Here is a 14,457-nt window from a genome sequence, read left to right as displayed (position 1 = left end):
AATATTGAAGGAGATGGAGCACGAGACCGACAATCTCTTACTGATATCACAGATATATTGTAGCTATACTGTATATCTAGCTAGTAGTAATTTACTTTTTTTTTTTTTAATCGTATCATAACAATCACCCATAAACTTTGGAACATTCAAAGACAATAAAAAATTAAAGAAAATCTTTGTAAAATTATATAATAATAATAAATATTTACTTTTTTAAGGATAAAAAAACTAAAACATAAATAAATAACATTAATTTGCGATATTTCTTTGTTTTTAAACAACTAACAATTTTGCAAGCGCAAATACACGGAGTCGAAGGTTTAATAGTGAAGATTCGTCGAAATAACGTAAAGGATCATCTTGAAAAAGATACTGTGGGTGGAACCTAACTCCTTCGTTCTTGATTTTCTGAGGAAAGAACTTTTTGAACCCTTGATCATTTGAAAGTTTTGGCTTGCTTGCTATTATAGGGTGAGTCTTATCTAAAACTGGAGAAGTCCTCTGTAAGGTATATTGACGAAGTTTCACACTCTGTGAAGTTTTATTTTCTGTTTGGGCAACCTGGACAAGCTCTTCATGATTGAGTGGGTGGCTATACTTACGTACATTAATGTTCTCAGTGGTATGTTCTGAGACTGTACGTGTTCCATATATGATGAGTTCAAAATATTCAAGGATTCCAGGGTCTCCACTCAATCTTGTGTCATTAATCCTCAGAAGCCACCTACCGTGTGGATTTTCTCCCCAAAAATGAACGCTGGTAAACCTCCACATTACAAATCCATCGGTACCGTTATCCGTAAGACGTTTAGTTAACAGCTGTGATTTCGTTCCTGATGGCGATACCAGATATATTTCCAGATATTTACGACTGGGATGCTGCAAGCTTATTATGCTCACAACATGTTCCAAGCAATTTACACGTTTCGATGGCTTCATTCGATTCTTGTCAATCACAGTTGCTCGTACCACTTCACTTCCGGCTTTTATCGGTCTGGAAGGAATAAATAATAAATTAAAGCATTAATCCCGTGAATATAAAACAAATACTGCCTAAAAATGTTCCGACAATTGATAGAAAATCAAAAATTCATTAACAAGATATATTCTATAAGAATTTCTACTTTTTTTCTTTTTTTTTTTTCAGTCAAAATGCGTCTTATTTCAGTGTAAATGAAAATGCTGGATTTACAAAATGCCTTGACTTTTAGCCTCATCCTATAAAAACAAAACTCCTGTTTCATCCCCCCCCCTTGATATTCACTTTAAGAAGTGAAACAACAGATATGATTTGCATTTAAAGATAAAAAATGGGTGATATATAGAATATCGAAAGGCGATGTTCCTAATCCTAACTAGTATTTATTTTACATCCTCACGCGTGTTCTACTTTAGAATCTCTGAGTTGAGAAAGGTAAAAACCTTAGTTCCATCTGGGAAGAAACCTTTAATTACTTATCACGAGGCTACGTAGGCAACTAATTTTATTTTAAAAAGTTCAAAATTTTTTTTTATCCTCGTTGGATAATTGGTATTATTCAGCAGTTGTCCAATGATTTCAAAATATGGTAATATGCATATTATGTAATAACTGAAGTTATAGAAAAATAAATTGTGGAGATTTCAAATGTGTAGTTATGTGTTTCCTTCTTCTTGTTGTTATTTTATTTTATTTTTAATTTGAGATTTGAAAGAAAAATCCACTAACGCCTTTTATTGTCCAAAGGAAGTAGGCGAAGCCGATTAGTCGTAACATTTTTTTTTTTTTTTGAAGCACTGTTATCTGTATATTGATAGGGGTATTAAGAAGGGAGAATCTAGAGCCCCTTTTTCCCAAGTACAATATCATTTAACGATGAAAGTTCCAATGATAGATAAATGGAAATATTAACTTTTATTAGTAGTATATTTGCTCGAAGAATTCTGTTTAGCAGTTGCATAATTCGCTATATCACGATAAAGATTTCTCATCAAGAACGCAGTGCACACATAGTACTACAAATTTATAATCTAAGGGAATTTCGATCAGAAATGCGCGTGTGTGTGGTCACCAGGAAGTGTGTTACTGATAAGCTTTGATGCATATCAAATATTTTTTACATCGCAAATTTGTTAAGATGTAAGGGATGGAATCTATGTAAGAGAAAACAGATTAATCGTTGATATTGACATCTCTTTATCGTACCTTCAAGTTACTTTCATAACACGACAAGGTTATGATCTTTAGTCTACACTACATAAAAAAAAAAACTAAAGTATTTCGTAAGCTGGTCTACAGATAAGGCTAAAAAACGACAAAAAATGTGTCGATTGAACTGTCCTTTTAAAGAATTACAATAATAATAAACGCTTTCTTAAACTAGTCACAAAATTGATAATTTGCTTATGTAATACCTGAGGCTTACCTGGATGTATCGATCTCTGAAACTCGAAACATTATCTGTGGATCGACTAATGTCCAGTTTTGTGCTAGTGCGACCATTAGACTAGCATCGATCACTCCAAAGCCAATTTTAATATGAAAATGTCTCCCAGCTCCATTTATTGACCACCCTTCTTCGTTACTGTTCGAAATACGGGCGGCGTTTACTACAATGTGTTGAACGTCTCTCCAAGTTAGGTGTGGACTGTAAGAACACAGTTGTCATGAACACAATTGTAATGTGGAATTGAAAGGGTTAGAAATGAAAAATTGCAATTTTATGAACATAAAGAGAATTTTTAGACACAGAACATATTTACGTTTGTTAAAATCTCGCCTACTCCCTATAAGGGAATAAAAAGCGTTTTATTATTATTATTATTTATTTTTGAAATCTATGCATAATTTAAAATAGCAGTGCAGTCGATTCTGAATAAATTTTGTCAAAGGAATCGATTTAATCCCGGAAATGTTTAATATTTAAGATAATTCTTAAAATGTTAAATTGCTGTGTTTCTAATATGAAATTTAAAAAAAAAAAAATCAAAATTTTCTAAGAAAAAGTCTCGACTTCGTGAAATGGTTCTAAATATTAAGTTCCTTCTGTCTTCGTTTTCCCAAAACTACCAAGAGTGCGATATGTAATGAAGTATCGACTATAAATTACTATATATATTTCGCAAAGCGTATGAAGCAGCGATTTTCAACTTGTGTGTCGCGAGGTCTTCAGGTGTGCCGCGAGATTTGTGAAAACAAATTAATTGAAAGAAATAATGTTCTAATTTGTGCATTTATTTATTAGTGTTTAGTCTTCCATCCGCACCTGAAGCTCCCTTATTTATATATTACGAAACTTACGGTTGGTGAATCGGTTTAAAATTGTGTATTAATTAGCTTTAATCTTTCGATAAGTATGTTCACAAATAACTGCATTTAATTCTTTTATTTTTAAGGTAACTGGTAAGAGTTCTTTTATTTTTATTTTTTTTTTTTCATTTCGTTAATTTTATTCAATAGTATTCCTTTCTTCTTCTTCATGTAGCTTCCTCAGTGAGAGGGTGCAGCACCATGTCCTTCCAGTTCTCTCTGTTGGCGGCTTTCCTTTTTGTTTCTGCATAGCCATGTGATCCTGTCCATGATCTTATATCTTCAAGCCCTGTCCTTCGTTTTTTGCCTCTTGATCCTTTTCCCATAAATTTTCCTTCTAAAACTGTTAGTATCCTCTGTCTTGCTGAACCTCTCAGTATGTGTCCTGCCAATCTCATCTTTCTGTGGATTATTTCCTGTAATAAAAATCTCTGTGTTCTCATTCTCTGTAGGACATCTGTATTTGTCAGATGTGCTGTCCATGGGATTTTCAGATCTCTCCTATAGCACCACATTTAGGCCATCATCTGTTGCCTTACTCTCTTCTTGAATATCCAGGTCTCACTTCCATATGTGAAAATTGGCCCAAACTAATGTTCTGATCATTCTTTTCTTTGTCTCGATACTCACAGAATGTCTGAGCAGATCTTTATTTTTCCAGAATGCACCTTTAACTATGGCTGCTCTTATTTTTATTTCTTTATTTTGCTTTCCATCTGCAGTAAAGGAGGTGCCTAAATATTTGTATTCTGTTGTATGTTCAATTTTCACATTGTTTATGAATATTTCTAGCTCGGATCTGCTATCTTTTGAGATTTTCATAAATTGTCTTTTTTGCATTTATATCTAATTCAAATTCTTTACCTTCTTTAATTAGTAGCTGCAATAATTTGATTAATTTGTTTCTGTTTTCTGCTATTAGAATGGTATCATCAGCATATCTAAGATTGTTGTATTTTATACCATTGATACTAATTCCTGTTTGGGCACAGGCAGCATGTAAAGTTGGAGTTTGAACTAATCCCATATCTATTACTCTAATCATTTTATTTTTCTCAGTAAGTTAGGCGATGTCTGACAAAACATAATTTTTGGCAGCCAAATTCTTTTCTTAGAAGATGGTGCTTCATGCGCAATTTCATAAATTACTTCAACTTCCTGATATTGAGAATAACGTGTAGTTAAGGAAAGATGCTCAGGTTGCACTTATTCTTAACTACACCTTTAAAGTGCTACGGCTTAGAGTGAAGTAAAAAAAAATACTTTATTATTTTTAATATCAGAAAAATGCAATAATAAAATATCAATATTGAAATAAAAAATTCCTAATAGCATCATCCTAAAATGTTTGGGAATACACTGATGAATCAGTACTTCCCAAATCCTGGGTGGGTCTTGTAATTGTAGCGCAAAATCAAAATAGTCGAACTTCATTTAGGAAACAGCTTGAAAGAAGCATGGCCAAAAAAGGGTTAACTGAGAAACCCATACAGCAGAGTTACACGATCTAACTCCTGAGAGATCTATAAAATATTGGATGTCTAGATTGCATGATACAAAAGGCGTAGTCCAGATAGATTAATCAATATATCCAGGCTTTATAGATTAACCACGAAGAAGCTCTTTGTATGAGGTGATATGGTAATGCCACAAAGATATATAGTGAAGACACAGTCGAGTAGTTTGCTATTAATTAGTGCTAAAACTGAAGTGCTTTTATATTATTTATTGTATATAATATTATCAAATGCTATGCAGGTTTAAGAGGAATAGGAGGCTTTTTCTAAAGATAGTTATGATATTGTTTAATTTGCGTTAGAGAGGTAAAGACGTTGATTAATAGTCCGGATAAATATGCATGAGTAGCAGCTACACTAAACAATTTAAGCAAAGTTTTTCCTGACTTTCGCATTATGTGTATTACTACAGCAGTTGTCCAATACACGAGCTAGAGTAACATAAACATTAACATTTCTGGCTAGATGGGTGAAGCAAAATTGCTTTTCATATTCCCTTGTAATGAAAGAACTTCGAATGAAGTGTTTGAGGGCAGTGAAGTTAGTTATGTTCAGCTGAACTTAAGATAGACTTTGGTGTTTTATATTTGTTGATTACTTCTTCATTATATTCCGAGGCTTCCTTGATTAACGGGTTTGGATGGTTACTTGTCTTGGTAAAGAACTTCTCAGCTAGATTTATGAGAAAGGAAGAGATATAAGGGATATTAACTTCTCTATGGATCTGGGTGTTTCCTATGAACCAAGGGGCATCCAGAATCATCCTCAGGCACTTATTCTGTAATCTCTGAAGTTTTAGAATGTTTGAATTTGCGGTGTGGCTCCATGCTGGGGATGCGTAAGTGATAACTGGTCGAATTACCATTTTGTAAATTGTTAATTTTGTTTGCGTGTCCAGTTTACTTTGTCTGTTGATCATAGGGTAGAGCTGTGCTAAGACGGATATCTTTGAGGTAATGTAACTAATATGTTGGCTGAATAGGAGTTTACTATCAAGAATCACTCCAAGATATTTAACTTCAGTCTGCCATGGAATCTTTACTCCCAATAAATAAATATCATCCATGGTATGGATTTTCTTTCTAGTAAACAATATAGCTGAGTTTTTCTGGGGGTTAACTTGGATCCTCCAGTCTGCATTCCACTTTTCTAAAGTGTGTATGCTAGTTTGTATTCTTTTAGTTGCCAGTTTTGGGCTCAGTGATCTTGCCATCAGTGCAGTATCATCTGCATATAATGCAGTGAATGTTGTTCTTGGGTTTAGAGGGATGTCTGCTACATAGATTGAAAACAGGAGAGGTGCCAAAAGAGATCCCTGAGGTACGCCTGCCGAGATCCTGCGTCTGGTCGAAACCGTTTCGCCGACCCTGACCTCCATATATCTGTCTTTCAGGTAAGAATGTATTATTTTTATTAACTGGACTGGAAAGTTAAATTTTATTAGTTTGTAGAGAAGGACTTGATGCCATACTTTGTCAAACGCCTTCTCTGCGTCGATGAAGATGGCAGCTGTATCGAGTTTCCAGTTGAAACCTTTAGTAATGATTTTTACCAGCCGGTGCACTTGTTGAGCTGTACTATGGGCCTTACGGAAGCCGAACTGTTCATTAGGCAAAATTCCTAACTTATCTGTTTCTGCTTGGAATCTTGAGAGGATCACTTTCTCTGTCACCTTTCCGAGGCTGGACAATAGGCTTATGGGTCTGTAGCTTTCGGGAAGGTGAGCATTTTTTCCTGGCTTCTTCAGTGGCATGATTGTGGCTGTTTTCCATGTAGTAGGGAAATGCTGGAATCTAAAGATGGCATTTGTAATGTTGACGAGATGGACTATGGCCTTTCTTGGAAGCAGTTTTACTATTCTGTTAGTTATGCCATCCGGTCCTGGAGCTTTTTTATTGTTTAGACGGGAGATGATATTTATCTTTCTGCCGGATGGATAGGAGTGATATGTTCGGAGTTAACAGTGTTCTGTCTTAAGGTTGTCCTAACATGACAATGAATCTTGTACATAAGGTTGATATTTAGATTTGTATAAGATGGATTGCACTGAGATTCTAGGTTATCTACTAGTGCTTCGGCTTTCTCTTCATCTTTGTGAACTGTTCCTTTCTTGGTCTGTATAGGGGGAATGAGTTGCTTTTTGGTGCGGATTGCTCTTAAGAATTTCCATACAGAATGATCTTCAGTATTGATGTTAGCCAATTTGGTTTCCCATTGATGGTTTCTGTGTTTTTGAAGAGCTTCTCGGACCTGCCTGTTTAGATTGTTCAATACTGTTTTATCTTGTGGGGCTCTGGTATTGTGGTATCTCTTCCTGGCTATATTTTTTGCTCTGATTAGATCCACGATTTCTTCAGGGACACGGTTGGTTAGGTGGAAGACGGTGGATTGTCTGACTGATTCTATTACTTTCTGAATTTGTATGGTTAAATTATTTATTGCTGTATTAATTACTGATATTGGGCACCGGACCAATATGATCGGGAAAAACCTTGGCTAACTTGTCCTATGGTATGAATGTGTGCAGAGGAGAGAATTGATCTGATACCAATTTTGATACCAATTCAAATTCCAATTTGAATTGGTATCTTAAATTTTTAAAGATGACAATGTCCAGCACATCCGAGCCACCCGAAGGGCTGAAGTGGGTGGGCTCGGTAGGGCCGGCCACAACAACAGAGTTGAGCATTTCATAGTTGAAAAGTGTGTGGCCTTTGGTGTTAGTTGATGAGCTGTACCAAGCTGTGTGTTTTGAGTCGAAATCCTCTGCTATTATTATGGAGTCATTTGGACCAAGTATGGAGTCCAGATCTGTTATCAGCAGAGGAATGCTTGGAGGGTTATAAGCAGCATAGATCTCGAGACTCCCAGCATTGAAGGTATGTATCTCCAGAGTTTTAACCATAGTTTTAATAAATAATATAATTTAGGCAGATTAAGGGTGCCTACATCTTCTAAGAAAAAGAATCTGGCTGCAAAAATTCATCATTATTGTTTTATGCAAAAAAAGTCTGTTTACTTTTAAAACGTATTGGTTTCATTTTTTGGTTATTTATTCCCATGAGTAAAATGCTTAATCATAAGACCTAATGGGCTTAAATTTCCAACAAAGATCCATGCTATAGTGAGAAGGGAACACGTTCGAAGAAGAGCGGAGATCTTATCTACTCGACCAACTAGGCTAACGACAAAATATCTGCTATTATTTTATTGAAACGATACAGAAAAAAAAATAAAATAAAATAAAATAAAATAAAATAAATATATAAAAAAAAGTTGTCTTTTCTACTATTTTTAATTTTTCTTCAGAAAAATGAAGTTAAAAATGTACCAAACTTCGTATGGGACTCAAGAGGATGAAAATTTGGTGGCTTCGGCATGTAGAAAGAATGAAAGATCATGGAAGTGGTGTGAGGATGGTCTTAAATTCTCTTAAGTTGCTTTTACTTTCTGTTGACTTTTTTTATGTTTATTTTGCGCGCGCGCGCACACACACACACACAGCAGCATGAATAGATTAATTCGTTGTCATAATCATATACAAAAGATAAACATAAGTTTGTAGTATTAGATTACACGATTATGCTACGTACGTCAATCATTTTATTACTGTGCTAACTATGATTGTTCGATAATACTTGAAGTACAACTTAAACATCTTCATACTTAAAAAGTCTAAAAAACTGAGAAACTTAAGCTGAATATTACATAACTGTCATTTCATTATCTTCACAAAGAAACTGTATCCAGTGGCTATGGAAGCATTTCAATGTCATGAAGATTTGTGTCTTATTACCATTACAAAGATATACTCAAAGCACAGGCTTTTCTAACCTTGACTTTTTTCCCCGGCTACTTGAATACGCCATATAGGCATATTTGTGAAGAGGCGTATTTCATGCGACAGCAACTTTACATCCTGGACATAAATAGACTAATTTCGTTGCCATAATCATATGTAAAGAGCTAGGTAAACATAAGCTTGTGTTATTATATTATGCGATGTCCTTGAAGATCGTAGTGCATATTACTGATTTGATTACTGTGTTACAACAGCAAATGTGTGCTGAAAGCAGAAGGAATAAAAAGCTGTGCACTGGACCATGCAGACGATCTTGCACAAATTAAAAAGAAATTTAAAAAAAATCCGTAGTCTTAGCAGGTCATCGATGCGTGTACGTTTCTTGTTTACTACGCGAGTATGTGGCAGGAGACAAAGCCGTTATTCTAGAGAGAGTTACCAAGGTTATGCTTCCGAGTATAAATGTCACTGATCGAATGGCTTCTGTAGAAAGTGTCGTCTGGGATAGTAATTATCAAATAACCAGACACAAGTGAGTAATTGCGAATGTTGGGTGAGTGGGTGGGCATTTTTAAGCACTGTACTTCTAATTTTAAATGTAAATGAAAATGCCAAACTATTACTTTTAGGACTTACTGCGGCAAAGTAAAGAAAATAAATTATCTGTTGAAATTCAAGTAAACAGTCTCTTCTTCCACTTACTTGGCTTGTAATACGAGCGCTATCACACCGGCGGCCATCGGTGCTGCTGCTGATGTTCCTTGAAATGATTCGCTACATTTACCATTCGCTTCGGGAACCACCTGCACAGAAAACAAAAATCATTTTCGAAGCATTATTCTTACTTAAGAAATTCTATACGTTCATTATGCATAAATAACAGAAGGTTTATTCGTTAAAGAATTAAAAATCCTTTTTCCTAGATTTAAAAAAAATATTAGAAGCACTTAAATATATCACGCAATACATATAAATGCAATTAAATGAAACATAAGCAGGTTCTATATTGAACGTTTCATACGTTTGGTAATTCAATGCTACAAAAGCGACATCTTTATTTATTAGGTAAATATCAACAATATTATCGTCATAGAGCGAATATGAATTGCAAAGGGCGCACATAATTTTTTTTTCAAGCAAAAATCATTAAATATATTGCACAATACATATTTCAGGATTATAGAAATGTTAAAAATAAGATTAAAATTTCATTTACATTTGCTTGTATCCGTTTTTAAGGATGTTATTATTATTATTATCATCATCATCATCATCATCATCATCATCATTATTATTATAAGAGCACCTTCATAGAATCCGAAGACTCATCGCGGGAAACCCAACCTATCATACCTTGAACACATAGCAGACCAAGCGCTCACGACTGACTCTGGCAACCCATTCCACTCATTCACAACTCTCCAAGCAAAAGATCTAGTCCTCACATCACGATTAACTTCCAGGGATGTCCCCTTGTTCTGGTCCCTCTAGTGCTGAAACATTTTCCCTGCATCAATCCTATAAAACCCTTTAAGCAAACTTAAATGTTTCTATCATATCCCCTCTTTTTCTCCTATCAACCAACTTCTGCAATCCACACACCCTCAAACTATCCTCATAGGGAACATTCCACAGGCCACTCACCAACTTAGTCACTTGCCTCTGAAACCTCTCCACTGCTTCCTCATCCCCAAGAAACCCAGGGGACCAGACTTGAGCACAGTAATCCAGATGTGGACGTATCAAAGCCTTATAAAGAGGAATAACAACTTCCTTATCTCTACTTGTTAATGTGTTCTTCAATAGCCAAGTAATCTTATGTGCCAGCTTAGCAATATGTCCTCTAAACTTTAACTCTCTGTCTACCACCACCCCTAAATCTCTAGCTTCATCTATTTCCTGGAGTATAGTGCCGTTATTTGATACACGGCTTGTAATCTATTTATCCTAAAGCGAATAACTTTACGTTTCTCCACATTAAAACTTTTGCCCATACTGACAACCTATTTAAATCATCCTACAAGCTCTCCACATCGCCTTGATTAACTATTACTCTATCTAATTTCGCATCATCAGCAAACAACTGAATATTTCCCTTCAAGTCATTTCCTATATCATTTATGCACAAATTAAACAGCAATGGTTCCAGAACTGAACCTTGCAGCACACCACTAGTCACCTGTTTTCGCCTGGAATATGTCCCTTCACATACCACTTTTTGATATCTGTCCAGTAGCCACCCTCTTATCCACGTAACCAGTGTCATGTCCATCCCCATTTATTCTAATTTGCGTAGCAATGTTCCATGTGGTATTCTGTCAAATGAATTTGCAAAATCCAGCAGAATCATCGTGTAGCCATTTCCTTTATCCAACTCAGCTGTTACGCTCTTATAAAAAGTTAGTAAATTACTAAGGCATGACCGACCTTTCACAAAGCCACGTTGACCCTCATACAGTATCATATTTTTATCTACTCATTTTAAATGATCTTTTTATCCAATTTTTCTAGTACTTTCACCACCACGCCTGAGATACTGATGTTCTATAATTTGCTACTTGTAGTCTTAGAACCTCCCTTTTGCAAAGGAATCATTTTGCACCCTTGGGGAAAAAAAAAAAAAAAAACTCAGCAGAGCGCGGTTTCGACCCACGGACCTCTGGGTTAAGGTTCCAGTACGCTTTCACTGCGTTACTCTGCTTTGTATCTAACACTCATTAGCAGACCATACGGTGCATGCAATACATAAACATCTAAAACCATATGAACGGTTATCAAGGAGTTCATGGAAGGGATTTTTTTCTCTTCTTTCAAATGATATGAAATAAACTGACACCGCTCAACACAACGCTTAATAAACATCAGGAAACGGATTTTTTTTTTTTTCTATATGACTATTTCTTCCAATGAAATCTCACGTATGATTAACGATTTTCATTCGAAAAGATGAAGACAGCTACAACAAATAATATTCGAAAGAAAACAGCAAAACGAATTCCCAATAATAAATAAATAAAATAAACAAATAATTTAAAATAAAATAAATGAAGCAAAAAACAAATAAGTAAATAATAAAATCAAAATATATAAATACAGTTACTTAATATAACATTCAAGGTCAAGTCGATCGTTACCCATGAGAGAGAGTGTTGCTTATAAATTAGTTTACTATTAACGGAAAACTGGTAAGTTGATTATTATCATTTTCATGTTATTTCTAGCGCAATATTTTCCCGGCTTCAAACACCGTACAGGATATCATTAGAAGGCGCTACTGTTGTTTACAGTCTGTCATTAACAGCTGCGAGATTCTTCTGTTATTGTGACATCAGACTTCTCGTATCTGAAGGAAGTACTTGAAAGAATCATTTAGCTAGTCATAATACCGCTGTGTTGCAATCAAGCTAATGTTTAGTCTCTGTCCGTTGACTTTATCATTTAAATATGAAAGATTGCCTTTGAAGAATGAAATAACATCGGTGCTAGCATTGTTTTTTAATGATGCAGCAAAAGTACGAAATATCGCGATTAAGGGGAGATTTAGTTATCGTACCAAAAAAAAAAAAAACCTGTAATTGAAAGTAATTAGGAAGAATTTCTAAAGTTTTATTAAAGTATAGTTTCTGCATTAAAAAACAAGACAAAAAAAAAGCAGCACACGTTTTCTTATTTGTGTATGAATGGATGCAGTTATATGGTGAATAATGCCAAATTTAACTAATTGGCAACGAACATATCTGGTTTTATTTTATTTTATGTATTTATGTATTTTATTTTCCGCTAAAAAAATCCACTAATACATTTTACTTCCTTTATAGGGAAGTAGGCTAGGCCATTTTAGCCCTATAAAATAAAATAAAATACATAAATAAATAAATAAAATTATTTCATTTATTTTCAGCTGCAGCTATTTTTAATTAAATTACAGTTGAATAGTCTAAGCATTCCAGAATGATTAACTATATTTTACATTCGTTTTAGGTGACAAATTACATTTTCCCCAGGGGGCCAAATAGGATACGTGATTTGCGCAATCACATTTTGCAAATCGTATTTATTAAGGAAATGCGTATTAAATACATCATTATATGAAACTTTCCTCCTTGCTAATAATCCAATATATCATTATCCAATTTCCACACCAAAAAAAAAATCTGGCGACCCTATTCAAACTGTTTGTACTATTCGTAACGTAACGATCTAACGTACGAGTGCCGGCCGAATAGATACGATAATATCTTTATACGGGAGAAATCTGTTTATATTTTATTCTTTGGAGGAGGTAGGACAGGGAAGCTGTCTACAGAAATATATACTGTAAACATCACAAAGAGTAAATTAAATTTAATATAAAATATTTACTCACATAATTATTTAAAGAAAATAGTGTATTTTTCCAGAAGTCATTAAAAAAACGAAGTAGGAACATATGGAAATAAAAAATAAACATCTTCATTTGGTTTTGTAGTAGATACAGGGATCTTCCGCTTTCCTCTATAGCAGCGCTTCCCAAACTGTGGGCCACGGTCCCCTTGAGGGCCGTAGGTTTTGTTGGGGCGGGGGGCGTGAAATAATGAAAAGAAATTTAAAATGTTTTAAGACTAAGTAGATTTTTTTATCTTTAAAGAAACGTATTTAATTTTTATTGTTTATTATTTCTTTTTTGTTGTTTTTTATATTTTATTGGAAAAAAAAATCACACATTGGTGTTGGTTCATAAATTTTGCTTGCTGCGTATTTCGGTGCTTAATGAATATTATTAAATCTATGCTTATTCGTATAAGTTTCATTTCGAAGCAGAAATCTAAGAATTGCAGTTTCAAATATTTCACCTGATATTCGTGTAGCAGTATTGAAACACATCCATCACATTAAATTGTTATTAAACCTCTTTTATGTTTTTAATTCTTTCTTTATTATTAATCGTTTTACGTTTCATGTGCTTGTACTGCAAATGTACAATAACAAGATATCTATCTATATAAAAATATGAGATAATGTGCAATGTCAAATATGTATGTAAGATGCTAAACATGTAATATCTGCATTTGATTTTTGCAATATTCGCTGTGTATATTTTGTATTGAATATAAATACAATAAATATTATAATAATATATGTCTATATTACGATTTTTTTTTTCGAGGGGGGCCGTGAAATATTTGAATTTTTCCAAAGGGTGCTCTGACATCCAGAAGTTTGGGAAGCACTGCTCTACAGTCTTAGGTATATAAAAGAGCGTAATTACCATCGAACGCATTTCAGAGAAATATAGTTATATATATATATATATATATATATATATATATTTTTTTTTTTTTTTTTTATAACGCAAAGACATCAAAGATCATACTGCGCCAGAACACAGGTCACAGCAGCACATATGATAATTGGTTAGTAGGGCAATCACAAACATCCATTCCCTTGGCGGGATTCGAACCCGCAGCCTCTTGAGTGGAGAGCGGACGCCCTAACCACTCAATCAACCAGATCAGCTGAAAGATAGTTGAGGTCTTAGTGGGCCAAAATAAAATATCCAAGGAGCTCAAAGAAAATGTTCAGTCATAAAGGGAAAAAGTAAAAGCTTGAAACAGGACCCTCTCCTAAATTATACTCTACTCATGATGATGGTAACTATACTTAGGTACTGGCCACTGACAATTGCGAAATGGTGATATTAGATGAAAAAAAAAAAAGGGTTCATACCGAAGCGTTAACAATTTACGTGTTCGTACTTCTTCAGAGAGAAAAAAAAAACGATTATTTTATATGCTACTAAGCTAAAATCAACAGCATAAGCATGCATAATTTTAATTATCGTTCCTGTTAATTAAAAAATAATGTTTGGA

General features: G+C 34.3%; 1 protein-coding gene across 1 annotated transcript in view; it reads right to left on the bottom strand.

Annotated features, from left to right (window-relative positions):
- Nucleotides 1-236: 236 nt before the first annotated feature.
- LOC150099382 (proprotein convertase subtilisin/kexin type 4-like) overlaps nt 237-14,457 on the bottom strand; it is a 58,477-nt gene continuing 44,256 nt past the window's right edge. Inside the window, exons 10-12 of the mRNA XM_090403615.1 lie at nt 9,311-9,411; nt 2,406-2,627; nt 237-994 (exon numbers count right to left, since the gene is read on the bottom strand). Coding sequence (XP_090259741.1) covers nt 274-994; nt 2,406-2,627; nt 9,311-9,411 — 1,044 coding nt within the window. The 3' untranslated portion in view covers nt 237-273. The remainder of the gene's footprint in view (nt 995-2,405; nt 2,628-9,310; nt 9,412-14,457) is intronic.

This window comes from Typopeltis vanoorti, chromosome 14 (assembly GCF_054136105.1).
Source record: "Typopeltis vanoorti isolate ZY-2024b chromosome 14, IOZ_Tvanoo_1.0, whole genome shotgun sequence".
Classification (NCBI taxonomy): Eukaryota; Metazoa; Arthropoda; class Arachnida; order Uropygi; family Thelyphonidae; genus Typopeltis; species Typopeltis vanoorti.
The sequence above is the reverse complement of the archived record's forward strand: the minus strand, read 5'-3'. Positions and strand labels throughout refer to the sequence as shown.